The sequence below is a fragment of the Mus caroli genome, unplaced genomic scaffold (genome assembly GCF_978045245.1).
Source record: "Mus caroli unplaced genomic scaffold, Mus_caroli_1 scaffold_3, whole genome shotgun sequence".
Lineage (NCBI taxonomy): Eukaryota > Metazoa > Chordata > Mammalia > Rodentia > Muridae > Mus > Mus caroli.
The window spans coordinates 79,594,806-79,614,917 of record NW_028227258.1 but is presented as its reverse complement, the minus strand read 5'-3'; the positions used below and the strand labels follow the sequence as shown (position 1 = coordinate 79,614,917).

General features: G+C 42.4%; 1 protein-coding gene across 1 annotated transcript; it reads right to left on the bottom strand.

Annotated features, from left to right (window-relative positions):
• Nucleotides 1-9,507: 9,507 nt before the first annotated feature.
• Nucleotides 9,508-19,171, bottom strand: Npy2r (neuropeptide Y receptor Y2). Its single transcript, XM_021158818.3, has 2 exons — nucleotides 18,725-19,171; nucleotides 9,508-12,574 (listed from the first exon to the last, which is right to left on the bottom strand). The coding sequence occupies exon 2, from the start codon at nucleotides 12,525-12,527 to the stop codon at nucleotides 11,382-11,384; it is 1,146 nt and encodes a 381-aa protein (XP_021014477.1). The 5' UTR covers nucleotides 12,528-12,574; nucleotides 18,725-19,171; the 3' UTR covers nucleotides 9,508-11,381.
• Between the last annotated feature and the right edge of the window lie 941 nt (nucleotides 19,172-20,112).

Sequence of the window (20,112 nt, the reverse complement as noted above, 5' to 3'; positions counted from 1 at the left end):
GTAAGCTGAGCAAGCCAGGGGAAGCAGGCCAGTAAGTAACATCCCTCCATGGCCTCTGTATCAGATCCTGCTTCCTGACCTGCTTGAATTCTCATTCTGACTTCCTTTAGTGAAGAACAGCAATGTGGAAGTGTAATCTAAAGAAACTGGTTCCTCCCCAACTTGCTTCTTGGTTATGGTGTTTTGTGTAGGAATAGAAACCCTAAGACACTACCCTTTCATGTTATCACACTGGCCATTAAATTTTAACACCTGAAGCTTGGAGGAAACACATCCAAATGGCAGCAAATGGTAACAGCATAAATAACAATTACCAGTAGTAAAGTTGCTTAAAGAATATGCTTAAGTTTTGTGTAGAAATATTTTTCATCACATACTCACTGTCCGGGTTGGCTTTTGTCAACTTGACACAAGTCTAGACATATATGGGAAGAAAGGAATTCTTAATTGAGAAAAATGTCTCCTTAAGATTAGCTGGTACATTCTAGAGGGTTCCCACCACCACCACCACCTCCTACCTCCTGAGGTTGCCTGCTGCCATTCTTTCTGCTGGCCCTCAGAGCTTCAGTCCTGTTCCCTCCATCCAATACCTGATCAGGTTCCCCTCTTCCCCTCTCTGTCCCCTTTCCCACCCAGGTCCGTCCCTCCATCCCCCTCCCCTATATACCAGAGACCTGAAAGGTGAGAGAGTCTCTGGACTCAAAGGAGGGATCTTAGATGAAATGCCCTACAGTGGAAAGAGGGAACTTGTAGAGCCCACCTCCAGGAGAAAAACAGAACATCAAGTAAGAAATGAAGTTGTCGTCCCACAGCCCAAAACTCTGACCCATAATTGTTCCTGTCTGAAAGAACTTCAAGGACAAAAATGGAGAAAAGCCTGAGGAACAGGAGGCCCAAAGACAGGCCCAAATTGAGATCCAGCTCAAGGGGAAGCCCCAAGACCTGATGCTACTACTGAGTCGATGGTGTACTCACAAAAAGGGGCCTATCATGACTGCCCTCCAAAAGACCCAACAGGCAGCTGAAAGAGTCAGATGCAGATATTTATACCCAACCAATGGACAGAAGCTGCTGACCCCTGTGGTTGAATTAGAGAAAAGCTGGAAGAAATTGAGGAGGAGGGTGACCCTGTAGGAAGACCAGCAGTCTCAACTAATCTGGACCCCTGAGATCCCTTGGACACTGGGCCACCAACCAGGCAGCAAACACCAGCTGATATGAGGCCCCCAACACATGCAAGGCAGAGGACTGCAGAGTTTGTACTCAGTCAGAGAAGATGCACCTAACCCTCAAGAGACTGGAGTCTCAAGGGAGTGGGGAGGTTTGGTGTGGTGTGGACATCCTCGTGGAGATGGTGGGGGGAGGTATGGGATGTGAAACAGTCAAAGAGTGGACTGGGAGGGGAATAAAATCTGGAGTGTAAAAAAAAAGATTAAATTAAAAAATTTTTTAAATAAAAATAAAAGATTAGTATGAAAGCATAACTGTGGGGTACTATCTCGATCAATGATTGATGTGGGAGGGCTTAACCCACAGTGGGTCATACTATACTTGGGCAGGTGGATCCCAGTTGCACAGGAAAGTCAGCTGAGCAAACCATGAGGACAAGCCATGTAATTAAGTAGCAATCATCATGACCTCTGCTTCAGTTCCTGCCTCCAGGGTCCTTCCTTAGGTTCCCTGGATGAGAGACCACAAACTGTAAAATGAAATAAGCCCTTTTCTCCAGACATTTCTTTTTTTTAAAATTAGGTATTTATTTCATTTACATTTCCAATGCTATCCCAAAAGCGTCCCACACACGCTCCCCCACTCACTCCCCTAACCACCCACTCCCACTCCTTGGCCCTGGCGTTCCCCTGTACTGAGGCATATAAAGTTTGCACGACCAATGGGCCTCTCTTTCCACTGATGGCTGACTAGGCCATCTTCTGATACTTTTGCAGCTAGAGACACAAGCTCCGGGGGGTACTGGTTAGTTCATATTGTTGTTCCACCTATAAGGTTGCAGATCCCTTTAGCTCCTTGGTTACTTTCTCTAGTTCCTCCATTGGGGGCCTTGTGATCCATCCAATAGCTGACTGTGAGCATCCACTTCTGTGTTTGTTAGGCCTTGGCATAGTCTCACAAGAGACAGCTATATCTGGGTCCTTTCAGCAAAATCTTGCTAGTGTATGCAATGGTGTCAGCGTTTGGAAGCTGATTATGGGATGGATCCCCGGATATGGCAGTCTCTAGATGGTCCATCCTTTCATCTCAGCTCCAAACTTTGTCTCTGTAACTCCTTCCATGGGTGTTTTGTTCCCAATTCTAAGAAGGGGCAAAGTGTCCACACTTTGGTCTTCGTTCTTCTTGAGTTTCATGCGTTTAGCAAATTGTATCTTATATCTTGGGTATTCTAAGTTTCTGGGCTAATATCCACTTATCAGTGAGTACATATTGTGTGAGTTCTTTTGTGATTGGGTTACCTCACTCAGGATGATGCCCTCCAGGTCCATCCATTTGTCTAGGAATTTCATAAATTCATTCTTTTAATAGCTGAGTAGTACCAGACGTTTCTTTAGTCATGGTGTTTTATTACAGCAAGAGAAAGCTAACTAAGGAGTTATTTTATTTCCTTAAGATGCACACTGGAAAATTGACTCTCAGAGATATACCCTTTAAGAAAATAATGTATGTGTGCCAAGTACATTTAGGGCTGTAATTATTTACCTGGGCTTGCAATATTGTAACAATTATAACTTATCTTCACAAGAGTACTTATAGGTATCCGTATAAATAAGTTTGGATTGCAAAGCAAGATACCAGAAAATAAATACAAATTATTTATCTTAGTGGCAAACCAGATTTTTTTAAGTCTCATGGAACTTCTGGGATTACAAGCAATAACTTCATCATTCGTCCATCTGTGATGCTTTCGGTGGCGAAACTACTGAGGTGATTTTTTAAAACAGGGTTGTCTTTGCAAGGAGGAATTTTTATCTCTAGTAAGTTATACTTTCTGGACCAAATGGTAGAAACCCCTGTCAGTGGCAAAGTTCCCCTTCTGTTATCATGAGTTTAAAATTACATATCTCTGCTCGTCTGCCTCTTATTGTTACGCTTCTACATCTACTCAGGTCCCTTGGCATCCAGATACCACTGCAGATTGTTTTAACGGATGGCATCTGATTCCATTTTAATATACATCATATTTTTAGCATTTATGGCTGTAAGAATGTCCTTACATATGTCTTTTGTTTCTACTCCTTCCTACATTAGACTGCAGAACAGAAATGATTGATTGAATAGTAGGTGCCCCCCCTCCAGATCAGACATGTCCTCAGGGTGAAGTCATAGCTTATTCTAGTAATAAATATGAGTTATTCCTATCTAGAAGTACCAGCTTGATAGCTAGCTGTCACCTTGAATTACCAACTGGTGGATTAAATAGGTTATCCTCACCAAGAAACAATTTTAAACTCTACATAGTCAGATTATTTTGTTCATATTCCAAAGTATAGTCTCTTCTCTCACATTGCACCAATGCACAGACTATAGACTTCTTTAGGGACAATGATGGGGGTGGGCGTCATTTGGAAAAGATTTGTTCCTACCTTTACATGCTGAATGCTCCATGTATAGATATACTGTGGTACTGGGTGACAGAGCACATTTTGGAATATGTGTGTAGATGTACATATGTAATTCCTTATTCTTATATAATTTATACTACTTTCTATAAGAAGTCAAAGACTAAAGAAAATAGTGATTAGTATATTATTTTTACTTAGTTTTATGAAGATAACAGAGCACTCTCCTGTATTGTAAGAAGCTACATGGTGTTTTGCAAATGATTTGATGAAGTGTTGAAATATGCCAATGCTTTAATTACAAAGGATCAGATTCTGGAGTGGGTCTTTTACACATCTATTCATTGACATATTCTTATACTGACAGGATAGAATTAGAATTACAGATAGCAGTGTGAATTGTTTTAACCTCTGGATTCTTATATTTTCTTTTTAAAATAATTATCTATTTATTTGGTGTATATGAAAACATTTTAGCTGTCGTCAGACATACCAGAAAAGGGCATCTGATCCCATTACAGATGGCTGTGAGCCACCATGTGGTTGCTGGGAATTGAACTCAGGACCTCTGGAAGAGCAGTCAGTGCTGTTAATCTCTGAGCCACCTCTCCAGCCACAGCCTTTTAGCTTCCAGTGCTATGAAGTCCTCCAATGCCCTGAGGACTTGGGGGGTCTAGAGAGTCCAATTATTCACACTTATAATTCCTCCAAATCGACTTTTATTCATCATTTGTTTAATCAAATTCCCACCTTTGTGTATATTGTCTGACTTTTCCTTAGGAGACATAAAAAAAAACAAAAAAACCAAAAAAACCCAAAAAGCACCTTTACAGCTCAGACGGGGCACTAACAACAGACCAAAGGACCAGTTCTACCCAAGCCTGGCTTAGGGAACAAGCTTGATTGGGGTTACTCACAGAAGCATGGATGGAGATACTTACTGGAGAGTGGATGATGTAAAGATGCTCACATCACTGAAAACCCTGTACCAGCATGGTGCCCTGAAAACTGAATCACGGAGCTTTGGGCAGCTCAGGCAGTAAAATAGTCTTCTCTCCTCAGCAATTGTTATTGCTCTTTATCCTGTTGTTTGTTTGCTTGTCAATTTAAGCCAAGTTAAAGTTATCTGGGGAGAGGAATCTCAATTAAGAAAATGCCTCTATCATCAGATCACCTGTATGCAAGTTTGTAGTCATTTTCTTGATGAATGATTGACTTGAGAGGGCCCAACGCACTGAGGGCAATGGTCCCGTGTGATATAAAAAAAAATCAGGCTAAGCAGTCATGTAGGGCAAGCTAGTGAGCAGCGTTGTTCTACACTGTCTGCTTCAATTCCTTCTCCAGGTTCCTGCTTTGAGTTCCTGCTCAGCCTTTTCTTCACGATGGACTATGAGGTATAAGATAAAAGAAACTCTCCCCCACCCCCAAGTTGCTTTTAATCATGGTCTTTATCCCAGCAAGAGAAACCTAAAACTAAGATATTTGCATCACCTAATGGAAGGATCTTGTGAATCTTGTAACTTTCAGGAGCTTCCTGAGCCCTATAGGTTTTATTTGCTTCCTGGGCCTTGTATATTTTAATTAATTTCTGAGTCTGATAAAACTACTCCCGGGAAGAGATGTTTCATGGGAAACATCTATACAAACAATACTCTAGCTTTCCTTCAGTATTTCTGTTTTTTCCACTAGGGCTTACGACCTCCATAGTCATTGGCTTTTGTTTGGATAAGAGTATCTGATATAAGCTCCCTACTGTAGAGTGAGCCAAGCAGAAATTAATCAGTTGTGTCTGCAACAGTTGTGTCACTATTTTACTAGTAGACATCTCTTACCTGGCATTCTGGCTATATGTTACACATGATCCGTAACTTATAATAATTGTCTATGACAACTATTCCCCATCAGAAAGAATAGTGCCTCTTAGCACCATGAAACATATCCATCAGGGAGAAATCCTCAAGTTGAGCCTTAGCCCAATTTCTTTGTGCATGATATGTATGTACTAATATCTCTTTAGTAATAAGGCTTGCTCTTTGTTTCAGGCATGTAAATGATAGTGTTGTCAATAGTCTGTATGATTTGAGGTATCTCAAAAGCCTTCCTGCTAACAATGCACAAAGGGGTTTCCCACCCTTGCCCCTAGGATTTTCACTCAACAGCAAAGTCTTTTTCCACTCATATAGAATCTCTCACTGAAACTCTTTTATTTCCTCTTTTTCGTTCAGACTCTTAACTGTGCTGTGTAGTGTTATTTAAGAGACTTAAAAATATCTGTAAGACACTCAAATATTAGCATTATATAATGAAACATTTCAGCACAGGGAGCAGGATCCCTGATGGCATCTATCATCCATCTTACATAAATACCAACTGGACTTTTAGATAAAGAAATGTTTGCAAGTTTTGTTATTGTATGGAAAGATCACTTATCAATCATTTTAGACGAAAGCAAGATGGTTTAATGGTTAAGAACACTTTCTGCTCTTGTGCAGGACCCAGGTTCAAATGATAACATCCACATTAATTATTGACAATCATCTATAACTCTGGTCCCAGGTTCATATCACCCAACCTTCTTTTGGACTTCAAAGCACCACCAATGCACATAATAAATGTACAAATTTGCAAACATACAAACAAAATAATAATCTATTAAGAAAAAGCAAAGCAGTAATTGAGATACGGGGAGATGACAAAGTTAGCAAAGGACAAGCATGAGGATCTGAGATCAATTCCCAAAAGCCCATGTTAAAAAGCTGTGTGTTGAAGCTTGAGACTTTAATACCAGAGCTGATGAGGCAGATATCAAAGGATTTCTAAGGTTTGCTGGTTATCCAGCCTTACCCATTTGATAAACTGCAGATCTCAGTGAGAGACCTTGTCTCAAAAGGAAAGGTATATGGCTCTTGAAGAAAGACACCCAAAGTTGACTTTTCTCTTCTACATGAATATAAATACATGTTCCCATATATACATGTTCTATATAGCTGGACAAACATATACAAGTACATACCACCCTCTACCCATACATACACAAGAGGAGTAATATTGAGATTCAATAGCACTAATGGGAGAAACTACCCTAGCCAGTCCTCCATAATTCATAGACTTGTGTGTGTGTGTGTGTGTGTGTGTGTGTGTGTGTATGTGTGTGTGTGTGTGTGTGTGTATGTGTGTGTGTGTGCCATTTGCCCTTTCTCATGCTGAATTCCTGCTGCTACCATGGAGCCACTGTGCATCTACCCAGCCAGTTGTCCCATCAGAGTCTGCTAGTCATTCTTGTCCTTCCTCAGGCCCATTGTAGCCTACTGAGCCTGCCTCTGGGGCTAGATAGATCTCATACACTCTTGGCCAGCACTGTGGTCCTTGCTGTGGTATCAAGCAAGCATGGCCATATTGGCAGTCAATCTCCATCTACAGTATGCCTTCTGGCAAGACAAAGATGTACACCGAGTGTCCAGAATAACTCCCAAGCCCTAATACAATGTTTATGGTTTTCATTGTATTCTTAATCATTTATGAACATTTATTATGTTTGAGCTTTAAAGCCTTTTAGAAGCTCGGCAGTATAGTGCTTGGCTTTCTGTCCTAAAACATACATACACATCTGTATCCCCCTTAGGAAGTCCAAGCTGACACAAGTCATGCTATGTTTTCTTTCCATGGATTTGGACAGATCTTCTGTCTGCTTTGTCTTCTTCTAATCCCTTCCTAGCTCATGAAAATTGTATCCCATCATGGTGTTCAGAAAAGCCACTAAAGCCCAACATCAGTCCAGAGGTCCATACTGAGTTAATTTCTTTCTTAATTCTCCTGTGTGCACAGTCCTGCCAGATCTAGTGAGGTGGGCATCAAGTATTATCTCTTCTATGTTCAACTCCCTCAGGAATAGGTGTTCTTCCTCTGTTATCTGCTGCTCCCTGATATTTATGGAGGCTCTTAGCCAGTGAAAGCCAAGTGTCCCATAGCTCTTATGAGCAGGTCGATATTACTGTAAGAGATGGCAAGCTTATTCTTCATTCTATTATTCATTTTTCCAGCACATTTTCCAACATAGTCTTGTCTAAGTATGCCAATGCAGAAGTATAGTGGCTTTGAAAGAAAATTGCACTTGCCTAGCATGTGAAATGTACTAGACTTAATGCACAGTTTTAAAAACATTAATATATCAATTAAATAAGACAATGCAAGCAAACAGCAAACCCTGATGCTGCCCTGTATAAGGAATCATCATTCTTAGACTTCTGGAAACTCTGTTTTTCTAGATGAAGTATGGCCAAATGGTCAAAGTTATGGTTTATTACTTCATAGATCTAGCTTTAATATTTACTCCAAAAATTGACTTTCAAGCATCACCCAGTGGAACATTGATGTAACTGAGCAGTTAGGGGGTAAAAGAGTTCAAGAAGGTCAAGAGTTCAAGGTCATTCTCAGCTCCTTATTAAACCCAAGGCCAGCCTGGCTACAGGAGAAAGATCTTATCTCAAAAAAAAAAAAACCCTTCCAGTTTCCTTGATGAATCTCATTAATATTTATTGAATATCAATTTGATGACAGGAACTACAAGTACTGCAATTCTACATGATTAAGACAACACCTCTTCAGAGTCCTTAAACTCTAGCAGCTGGACGAAAAGAATTTGGGTAAGGTCAAACAGACAGACACAATCAGGTCCTGCAAACACTGCTGGATGAGATTGAGAGGTACCTGGGAAGTCTTTGTGTCTGGGAGAATATTTTTCAGAGAGGATTAACTCAGGGGAGACTTGCCTTGAATGTGAGCAGCACCACCCAAGTGATCAGAGGCTCAGAGGAAATAAAAATGGAAGAGAAAGCCGGTGGCCAGTATATAAAAGATTCAGTTTTCCTTGGTGAGTCCATCTACAGCTGCAGTTATCACCCAGGAACTTGAGACTCCAGCTTCATCAGCCATTCAGTATTGCCTAATATCAGGGACTCTCCAGGGAGCTTGCAGGCCATCAGATTCACACTGGGGCAGCAGCATCCATACCCCTGTCCCAGAGATTTCAACTTTTCGAACCAAGCAGTTACTGGCTTCCCTTGATCTCCTCTCTGCAGATGATCATCACAAGGTTGTCCAGCCTCTGATCATGTGAAGTAATCTAATAAATCCCCTCTTACAATTATATATGGCTTCTACTGGTTCTATGCTCTAGAGAATCTTAACACAGATGTTTAACAACCTTTCAAGTCATTCAAATTATCCTCAATAAGATGTGAAACGCTTAAAATGAGACTTATGAGGATATAACTGAAGATTTTAATCAGAAAAAAATGACTTAATAAAACCTTAGGTTTTTTTTTTAACTTCTTTGGTTAGTAGATAAATATTGGATTGTATGTGAAAATGACAAGATTCAAAGAGAACAAATAGGAGTCGACTAATAACCTAATAAGAGTGAATAAGGGCCTAGGAAATAGCCATAGCATGTATGATGGGGATGAGAAAAGTGAATTGATTCAAGAGACAGCTAGGAGTCATATTAAAATGCAGGAATTGACTAAGTATGGATATATAGAAAAGAAATATAGGGGCTGGCTCAGAGAGTAAAGTGTTGGGAAATAGTGTACAGTAGATTGCTGACAAGCTAGAAGTGGTTTGGGGACATTTGTACTTACCTGGCAGGTTCTGCTTGGGGCACACTGTGTATGTGTTGATGGGGCCAATACAGACATGTTTCACCAATTGATGAAGATACAGGCTTGATGTTCAGGAGAAAGATCTGGCCAGAAAATGAAGACTAATGCGTTCTCACAGAGCACTCCTAGGTCCCTGTGCCCTGTGAAAAGGGTGCTCACAACATAGAGAGGGACTCAGTTTCAGCCAAAGGACAGAGGGAAGGCTACATGGAAACTCTACACAATTCCTCAAATTCTTTTTATTTTGACATTAAAACCAGCACATAAAAGACGCTTTAATACTGAGTTGACATATGAACTCAATCACAAATATGTTAATTGAATCACTAATTGGATTCCAATAATTTACCATCACAGCCAGAGTCACAGTAACAGACAGGTTTTGTACAGGATAGGAAATCTGCAAGGGGCATAAAGACTTCACAACAACCTTCTACTAAGATCTTAAGCAAAGTATCTTACACATAAAAAGTTAAAAGCTTATCTTCAGATGACTATGCAGAGTCCAACAGAAAAGACTGCATTTTATAGTTCAACGATTCACTTCAGACAGCAGTGTATAAGGTGGACTTCCCATTCCACCTTATATTTATTTTTTCTTCTGGTGTTTTATTCCTTTTCAGTACTCTAGAAGAACAATTCACTTTGAGACCAATCTTTTATTTCAACACTGAAAGGAATTTAATAACAGCCAGAGTCTGAGATTTAAATATATAGAGAAAATTAATATCATAATGAAATATTAGACTACATCAAATATTTCTAAATTGTGAGGAATATACTTACAGATTCTGCCATACTTACAAAAAATATGCCTACACTGAAACGACAGCATCCAGAGAAGTGCAATTTTAACATCTCATTTTTCTTACTTTTCTGTATGAACAAAATAGAGTTTTAATTATCTTTGGCTGGGTACCTTTGAAATAAAAGCTATATTCATAAAACTATTAAATAAAATTTTCTAATGCTTCCCTATTTATAGATATGCTTTTGTTTCGTATATAGTCAAAAATATAGTCATTTAAAAAAGAGAACATTTATGTGAAATTTGTGGATAAAAGCAAAATTTGCAAAGTGGAATAAACTCAGTTTTGGAGATTTCTTACCAAATGGGTTCACTTTAGTGAAATTCTATTTTTACTTAACTTAAATTGGTCTATTGAGGATGCACTCCAAAGAAGATAATTCTACAGTGTCTGTAAACATGTTAGAGCTGTGGTGGAGGGGGTCAATTTTGTACAACTAAACTCAAATTGTTACAAAATTATGTATTAGTCTGATTTAACTTTTAGTGTGAACTTTGTTCGTTCTCATGCAGGAATGGTAACACAAGTTGTATGGTTCCAAAAGGCTTTAGCAATTAGCAAGAAACAGAAGAGCTGAGTTGCTTGCTTGTCATCTAAACAGTCTCTACCTAAAGCAAGAATGGCTAAAACAAGAAATAAAGCAATCATTTTCATTCCTTTTCAGTATGATAATTTCAGATTTTGATTCTGAATTAAAAAACAAACTTTCAACAGTAGTGCATTTGATTTGAACAACAACTAATTGCTCACTGAGTATATAAGGATCTCTCCCATCAGTGCCAAAACATTACTCGTATAGCAAATGTGTTTATTCTCTTGACGTTATCTTGAAGTCACCACCTCAGGTAGCAAGCCATGTTTACCTATAGCATTCTCATTTGGGTTTCATCTTAGGAAAGACAATAAAACCAAAACACCCTAACAGAGAGCCTGTAGCTCCCTAGGGAAATCTGAGTTGTTTAGCAGCTTTTCATCAAGTGATGAGGGAGCCCATGGAGTCCACAGCATGCCTGATGCAGATCCTACTGTGCTCTCAGAGATAACACTTCTCTCTTTTAACCATGCTGGTGCCAACTCCTTGCTCTGTTTTCCTTCCATCCTCTACTCATAATTCAACCTACAATCCAAGCATCGGTAATCAGAACGTTGTGCCATGGCAATCTGTTTATTTTTACCTCCTTCTGCCAGCCAGTTTTCCAGAAATAATACTGCTGGGGCTTCTGTTCTGTTACTTTTGAGTCAATACAATGGGAGGTCTGCATGCACTGGCCAGAAAACCTTCCCTAACCAGGTTGGCAGCGCTGGTTACAATTCACCCATTTGCTTTCACACCTGCGTCCTTACACATTGGTAGCCTCCGAAAAAGAGTCAGTGGGACCATTGTTCTTTTTGACTTCCAGGTTCTTTTTAGCCTTGAAGGTCATGGACACCTCCGAGTGAATGGCATCCAACCTCTGCTCACAGCGGAAGGCCGAGAGGAAAGCTTTTCTGTAGTTGCTATTCATCCAACCATAGAGAAGGGGGTTGGCAAAGGTGGAGCACATGGCGATAATGTGGAACACAGTGAAGATGAGTTTGTACTCCTTCAGGTCCAGGACGTGGTTGTCGATGTCCACAGCGAGTTGGAAGGCATGGAGGGGCAGCCAGCTGACTGCAAACACCACTACCACGCACACCAGCATTTTGGTCATTTTGTGCCTTCGCTGATGGTAATGGTCACTTGCAGCTCCAGGACTGACGTGGTTCCTCAGCTTACTCCAGATACGGGTGTAGGAGAAAGATATGATGCCCAGAGGCAAAACATAGAGGATGAGCAGGGTGGAAAGGCTGTAGACTGTACCATACACACTCTTCTCTTCCCCAGGCCACTTCTCGGTACAGGCCACAATCTCAAAGTCAGGAATGATCTCAATCAGGGAATACTCCCGGAAGATGGCCAGTGGACTTGCCAGCAGAGCGCTGATGCCCCAGGCTAGACCAATGATCAGGAAGCTGATTCGCTTGGAGATCTTGCTCTCCAGGTGGTAGACAATGCAACGATGGCGGTCCAGAGCAATGACTGTCAAAGTTATTGTGGACACTTGTACTGCCAGACCCTGGGCATAGGGCACCAAATGGCACAAGACCGGACCCATTTTCCACTCTCCCATCAAGGTATAGGTAAGAGTGAATGGCAGGCACAGTGTGTTCACTAAAAGATCCGCCACAGCCAGGTTGGCAATAAAAAAGTTGGTTACTGTGCGCATGCTCTTGAATTTGATCACCACATGGATTACCAGGGAGTTGCCAACTACCCCTAGCAAGATGATGGAGCAATAGGCCAATATGAGGACCACCTGCACCTCGACCAGTTTGGTGCTGTCTATGAGCTCCGGCTCCGGATCAGGAGGCAACTCACCTCTAGGAGTAGTGTGCCCTGGCCCATAGGGCTCCACCTTCACTTCTACAGTTTGATTCTCATCTGCCTCTGCACCTACCGGGCCCATCTTCAGAACCAGTTCGCTTTCACTTGGCCTGTAAATAGCACAAGAATCTATAATAAAAATGACATAAAAAAAAGTTAGTGAAACAGAACCATTCTAAAGGGATTGATTTAGTTTAGAGTGAGCTCTCCTGGATAGCTGTGTTCTGATTCATCACACTGTAGATCTTGTAAAAGCTTGATGAAGCAAATCCTTTACATAAGTCTATTAACAACTGGGGATGGATGAACTCAGGAATTCAAAATATCTATGATCATGACAAAAACACACTTTCCTGTTAGAGAGAAACAGTTCCACAATGAATGAGATCAAATAAATTCCATTTTAATGCAAAATGAATGCAATAAAGTTTATCAATTTTGTAATTGCTATGAAGTCAACAAATTAACTTGGAAAGTGTCACCCACTTAATTGTTTAAAATGTGTAAGTATACAGCAGCCTAAAATATAACAAAGGGACAGACATCTGCATGTGCTGAGCACCTGATCTTTGGGAGATTAAAATAAGGCAAAACAGCTGGATTCTCACACAGCCCTTTTTCCTTTCACTTCTTGTGCACATAAGCCTCTCTCTCTCTCTCTCTGTCTCTGTCTGTCTCTCTGTCTCTGTCTCTGTCTCTGTCTCTGTCTCTGTCTCTGTCTCTCTCTCTCTCTGGTGTGTGTGTGTGTGTGTGTGTGTATGTGTGTTTATGTGTATGGTATGTGTGAGTGGGTGAGATTGTATATGTGTGTGTGCAGGGTTGTATGTATATATGCTTGTGAGTGTGTGTGTTTGTGTGGGTGTGTGTATATTTGTGAGTGTGTGTATATGTGTGTGAGTGTGTGTGTGAATGCTAGCATGACAAGCACACTGTTCTTTTGATTTTTTGCTAGGCCAGCTGATGTTAAAAATGGAACCTTGTGCGGAGGTGTTGCTTTGTTTAATGGTTTGAAAGTAACTCCACACACAACATAGAACAGAATACTACAAAGGTACTACATTAAAGATATGCCCAAGTTTAAATTTACCCCCAAAATTCTAAATGGAGAAGTTTGGGCACCTTTCTCTTCTACCATACACTACTGAATTCCCCTGCCCATGTGATCTTCTGCACCCAATAAAGTAAAGCCCTTAAAGCTTAAAAAAGAGATAAGCATTCGAGGTTTTCTTGTTTCCTTGAGCCCTCCTATGTTTACAAGGTCCCTGCCTTTGCAGGGGTGAGTGATGGAGCAGAATTTCTGGGAAGAGGCAAACAATGACTGGCCCACACACACTCACAAACATATATACATACAGCCCTATACACACATAAATGTACAATCACACCCACTCACACATACCATATGCATAAACACACACACACACACACCACGCACACACACACCACGCACAGTCACACGCAGAATGTGGAGAAAGTTGTATTGGTGAGGTTTATTGGTTAGAAAGGCCATTCTAGTTGGTGACTTCCAGACCAGTGAGAAGGCCTGTCTCAAAAAACAATGTGGATGGCGCCTGAGGATTGACACCGACACTATTGATAATATTCTTCTATAGTTGCAGACAGCAGTCTAGCATAAATGTAGTCAGAGGGGCTTCGCACAGCAACTGTTGGAAGCTGACGCACAGACCTACAACCAAGTATTGAATGCAGCATGGGGAATCCTGAGGAAGGGTGGGGAGGGATCAGTCAGGGAACCAGGGGCTCAAGGACAGCTAACCTAGGCGCCTGGGGGCTCAGAGAGACTAAATTGCCTCCTAGAGAACACTCATGGGGCAGACCTAGGCCCTTGCACTTATGTAACAGCTGTGAGGCTGGGTCTTCATATAAGATTCCTAAAACAGGAACAGGGACTGTCCCTGACTACATTGCCTGCCTTTGGTTCCCTTTCCTATAACTGGACTGCCTTGTGCAGCCTCAGTTGACAAGGATGCACCTAGTCTTGCAGAGACTAGATATGCCTGGGCTGGTTGATGTCCATGGGAGGCCTTCTCTTTTCTGGGGAGAGGAGATGGATGGGGGATGAGGTGAGAGAGGGGGACTGGGAGGAGAGAAGAGGAGGGAGAGGACATTGTGATCCAGATGTAAAGTAAATAAATAATTCATTCAATAAAAATTCTGAGAAAAATTAGGTGATATAAAATATGTAAGAACCAGTTTTCTCTTAGAAATGATGAAGTTTTCAGAAATATTTAGGGAAACTGATGTTAAAGTTTCCTAATATGATATGATGCAATAACATATAAAGGCTAAAAGAAAACAGATCCCCCAACTAGGCTGCCTTTCTCTCTCCCTCCTGTCTCTTATCATCATTAATACTGCACTGATTTTGTTTGGCTCAGTTTCTAATCATCGTTATCCTTAAAGCCATACATCTTATTTCTAATTTTCCTTCCTCTACTTTTTCTGCTGCTTTCATTTGTCAGCTCATTAGCCTAACAGACAAAGCCATGGGCAATTCACCATGGTGGTACTGTAACATTTACTGGGACACACATTCAACAAGCCTTTGTAAATCTGTATCCTGAAGGGAGACTCCTGCTGAGTGTTAAGACATAAGGTAATACCTCTTCTAGAGTGCTTAAAATAATACATTTGCTTTGACTATGAATTTCCTTTTAAGTGTATAAAAACACCTAGATTCAATAAACTAGTGATGATACCTAGTGAATACACTCACAAAAGACTTCTGCAGTTAATTCATGAGATCTTTTAATGATCTTTTTAATCAGCCATAAGAGCATCTACTACCATTGGTAGATGAATCACACTTACTGAGCTCACAACCAATGCTGGCTGGCCCCATTGCCCCTGCTCCAGTTCCCACCTTTCCTGCCTCTGTCCTACTCTGAACCACTGAGCTGCATAGGACCCTCCCTCACTTTCAGGCTCCCACTTAATCAGGATCCTGGTTGGGTTGAATCAATGGAAGGCACTGGGAGGGGATTACAAAGCAGGAGGCATGCGGAGAGCTGGCTCAGTGAATAAAGAGCTTGCCCTGCAAGTGGGGAGATATGAAAAGAGCCCATGTACAGCTGGAAGCTTAGTGCACAGCTATAATGCAGCTCCCCTGACAGACAGGAGAACTCTTAGAAGCTTATGGGTCAGGCATCCTGGTGGATGTAGAGACCCTGTCTCAAAAAGAATCAAGGTGATGAGTAAAAACCTTGGCCTGAAGTTGTGTCCTCACCCCTGTATGTATGCTATGTCATACCTGCACTTGCACACATGGATGTATGCATACATACATACGTAGATACCCTAATTACACACCATATATGCCCTATACACATTCATATATACCCTACGCATACACACATACATGCAAGCATACATACATACATATCCTAAGTACATATCATATATGCCCTACACATACATACATACATACACCACACCTGCACACATACACACATACACCATGCCCATACTCACACACACTTATACATACGAACATGCATGCACACGTGTACACATAAAGCTACACACATACACACACACTATGCATGTATAAATAATTTTAAAAAGAAAGCTGCATGGAGAGAAAGCAGAAGGAAGGAAGAACCCAAGGCTTCTCCTTCCTCTCTCTGTACCCTAGGTAGCCTCGGCAGCTCTTCTGTGGCCTTGATTACCACAGGGTAGACCCCTTGTGATGGTTTCCGGTGGATGGAGGTGTTTTGCAGGTCTAGGTCACACTGCCTCTTTTCTATGTCCCTTAGGTTTAAGGTGGTAGCAAGGTATTATTCTTGTCATCTCAAATTGGCCTAACTTTCAGTCTTTATCCCCCCACCTCTTATATAACCATCTCTGTTCATGGACTCCTTCGTATCTACAGCCCTGAATGGAATTTTTCAGTACATGATATGCTCAAAACACATCTTAATTTGCTTTCTCACTAAAATAAACCTCAGCTCCTTACTATGGCACTCAAGGCTTGCCGACATCCCTGCAGACACTCTGTCCTGATTCTCCCTTGACATCCCAATACACATCTGCTGCTCTGTCATACTGAATGGCTACCAATTTGAGAACACCTCAGGCTTCCCCATGCGGTGAACTGAGGACTCTGCCATTCTCCTGGTCATTCAGAAGGTTCATGCTCCCTTTAATCACTGCCCACAGTGTGACTGTTCCAGTTTACCGACCTAGGACAGCCATCTCTAAAGACGTATTGTTTAATCTCACAGTGCACCATCTGGTACAGTAAAGCTACTCAATTATTGGACAAAACCAATACAAAGCTAAAGAGAATACAATTTTACTAACAACAACTGCCACCTTTTAAATACAAAGTATAATTTCAGTTCCCTTCTTTACTAAATGTAAAAACACAAAGGATTCATTGCCTTGCCATAGCAGCCTCGGGTTTGTTTGCTTGTTCTTAGTCTGGTACTTGCTACTTGCTTCCTCAAGAAGTTTGCCCTAAGACCCTATTAATTCAGTTTCTGATTACAACCTCTGAAATTGCCTGTCAGTATGCTCCACATAGAATTCTTTTTCTCACATGCTCATATCTCCCCCCACCCCTGCGCTACACACACACACACACACACACACACACACACACTTCTAGGGCCTGGGAACTTTCTGTGTGTTTTCCTTTGTTGCTATACTGGTCCATTTTATACAAGTCAATACAGATTTCAAACAGAACGTTCCAGGGATGCCAGCCCCACTGCCCATTATGAAAACATGGCATTTGAACCCTGGCCCCTTTGATTGGCTGTCCCATTTTCCCTAGGCTAAGAGACTGACTTCATGGAGCAGTTACTCAGACCATCCACGTCAACCGGAGTTGAGCAGACTTGCAAAAGTTGCACCCACGAACTGAGTGTAAGCACAGATTTAAGGGCACTGGGAAGAGAAACACATTTGATTTATTGGCTATTTCCTTTTTTTTTCTTTTCAATCACATTTTCTTCCCTCTGAAGTCCTTTCACTGGAGTCTTACAGCTCCTCTGCAGGAATGGCTATCGATCTGCAAGCTATTACCCTGTGAACACTCTGAGCTGCACGCAGGCACAGTACTAGCCCTGGGCTGGGCAAAGCACTACCTGGGACACAGAATATTTCCTTCACACCAGCACTTCTGGAAAAGTAGGAGAGTGAAAGAGAACGTGAGGGTAGACCCTGCCACACGTGACACTCCAGAGGCCCCCAGTCAAGCCAGAAAGAGGCAAGGGGGAGAGCCTTTCCTTGAAACAAGGCAAAATGAGACATTCAGGTTATTCAAGAAATTCAAAACTCTGAATAGCGCTGTTCTCTTGAACAGGTGTCCCTTTACTGAGTTTGTTACAGAAGCACTCAGTGTAGAAAGGGAAATGATGGTTTGTTTTATTTATTTATTTTTTCCTTCTGACGCTCTAGGTGCTTTCTTTAATAAGCCAGAAAGCTTCTCCTGCTTTCACTACATGCTGAAATCTCTGGAATTGCAAGTTATTTCTGAGATAGAGTCACTGCAGGTGGGCAAAGTGTGACATCCCTGTCTAGCCCTCCTTCCAGTATTGTTTTCCCAGGGAAAAACCCCAAGTTCCATGCTACAAACTATAGTTGCCTGCACCTGTTGGATCTTCTGTGAGGGGAGATGCGGTCTTTAACAATGCAACATACAGGGCATGATTGTTTGCCTAAGTAGAGATGGATGGATCATCTGAAAAGTCAGCGAATGCTTCTCTTTCCTGTATTTGTGCTTCCTGTCTTTGACAGTAGTGTAGTCTCTTAAATGACACTGAGATTTTAATGACTAGTCTCTACTAAGAATGGCACTTAAATATTACTGCCCCCCACCACCACCACCACCATGCCACACAACCACAGACTTCTACTAGTAGGTGACCCCATCTTGGGGAAATGAATGGAAGCCTAAATAAATCTCTATTTTTGAACAGCCTTAGAAAATCCTACATGATCTTGCACTTCAGAAAGTGCTTGAGTTTTAAAGAGGGGGCAAAGTCATATCTTACTGTCTCATACTGTAGCGCTCCATCAAGGAACAGTCTATAACCTTCAGCGAAAAAGAAAAAGTCCAGCAAAAGAAGAAAAGCGAAGTGGTACTAGCCCACCTAGTTCCAGTGTTCCACTTAACGCCTGGAGGGGTGGGCGGCTCCCCTTCCGCTCTCCTTTGGAACAGATCCCCATGCCCTCTTACCCCTGACAGGACCCAGGGCTCCTCTAGGGCTATTCATGATCTCAGAGGGAGAACTGGAGTTTGAACTTACTTACTGTATTGACTCTTGCGTTCCTTCTCAGATGAGGAATCCAGGAATTTGCAAGCAAAGGATTATCTAAACAGCCAGTCCGGAGACAGTCCTGGGAGGCACCCAAAGCAGGTCCGATTTGGTGTGAGCCAGCAAGTGAGAGCAGAAGCAGGAGCGGCAAAGCGGAACAGCTGCAATGCTGTCCCTGCTCTGCTTCTCTGTGGACCTCTAAAGCCACTCGATCAGGGACCCCGCACTGCACAGCTCAGAGCCCCCGGTAGGAGTGGGTGGGGAGGGAGGAGGATCGGAGATTTAGAGGTGGAGAGAAACGCCGCCCTGGAAGGAAAGGACACAGGTAGGGGAACTGCGGAGGCAAGGGAGTGAGGCAGATAAGTTCCCGGTAGCCAGAGACTGGAGATTAGTGTCCTCCAACCTTGGTTGCACTCTATGCAGCGTAGCGCCCCATCGCTCGTCGCCACCACTCCCTGCAGCTGCTATTCACTCCACTTAGGAGTTCATCTAATCTGCAGAGAAAAGTGCAGGGCAGTGGCGAACCCCCGATGCAGGGAGGGAGCTGTGGTCCCTGGCTATGTGAACAGCGACAGACACCTCAGGCTTGCGGGTGTGGGCTGCAGAGAGGTTCCACACTTGGGGTGGAGGGGCAGAATCCCACTCTGGGCTAGGAGTTTCCTTGTGTAAAAACGAAGGAGGAGAATCAACTCCTCGCAGAAGCTGGATCCCAAGGACAAACAGCCAGCATGCCCTGCCACACAGCACCGGCACAGGAACTGTGGTAAACACAAGTCCAGTGCCTGGGGGACGGGAGCAGCAAAACCCTTAACAGGTGTTCCTGGAACCCTGCGCCTTCAGATCACAAGCCCGAGGTGTCCCCGCGGAACAAGGGCAAAACTGTCCCTCCCTCGGAAAGAACGCAGAGGACAGCAGTGGATCTTCAAACAGTCTTTCTTTGTCCAATTAGTTGACTTCAAAATTCTTCGCTTTTAGTTCTTGCACCGTTCAAGATTTCGAGAGAGTAGGGAGACCATGCCTCGGGAAATGTTCCTTGGGAGTGAAGCCTGCAGGCTGAAATCTCTCGTAGGATTGAAAGAGGACACGCAGGACTTTCAGTCACCCATGCTGGAGGGCTGTTTCAACCTTACCCTGCAAACTCTTCATTCAAAGGCAGTCCTTCCAGAGGTTTGCTACAAGTCTCCTTTCCTTCGGATCTTAAAGGGGGCAGTAGAGACTTGAAAGCCAGGAAGCCAGGCTTGCCTTAACCACCCTGTCTCTCAGAGCTGCACAAGTCACCTCGCTGCATTGGATCACTCTTCTTGTTGTTTTCTTTTCTTTCTTTCTTTTTTAATTTATAAAATAGGGATGGGCCACACTAGTTCTCAGAATGTCTCTGAAGGA

Bases quoted from the DNA above. Each gene is read 5' to 3' on its own strand.
- Npy2r (XM_021158818.3), bottom strand. From the start codon at position 12,527: ATGGGCCCGGTAGGTGCAGAGGCAGATGAGAATCAAACTGTAGAAGTG.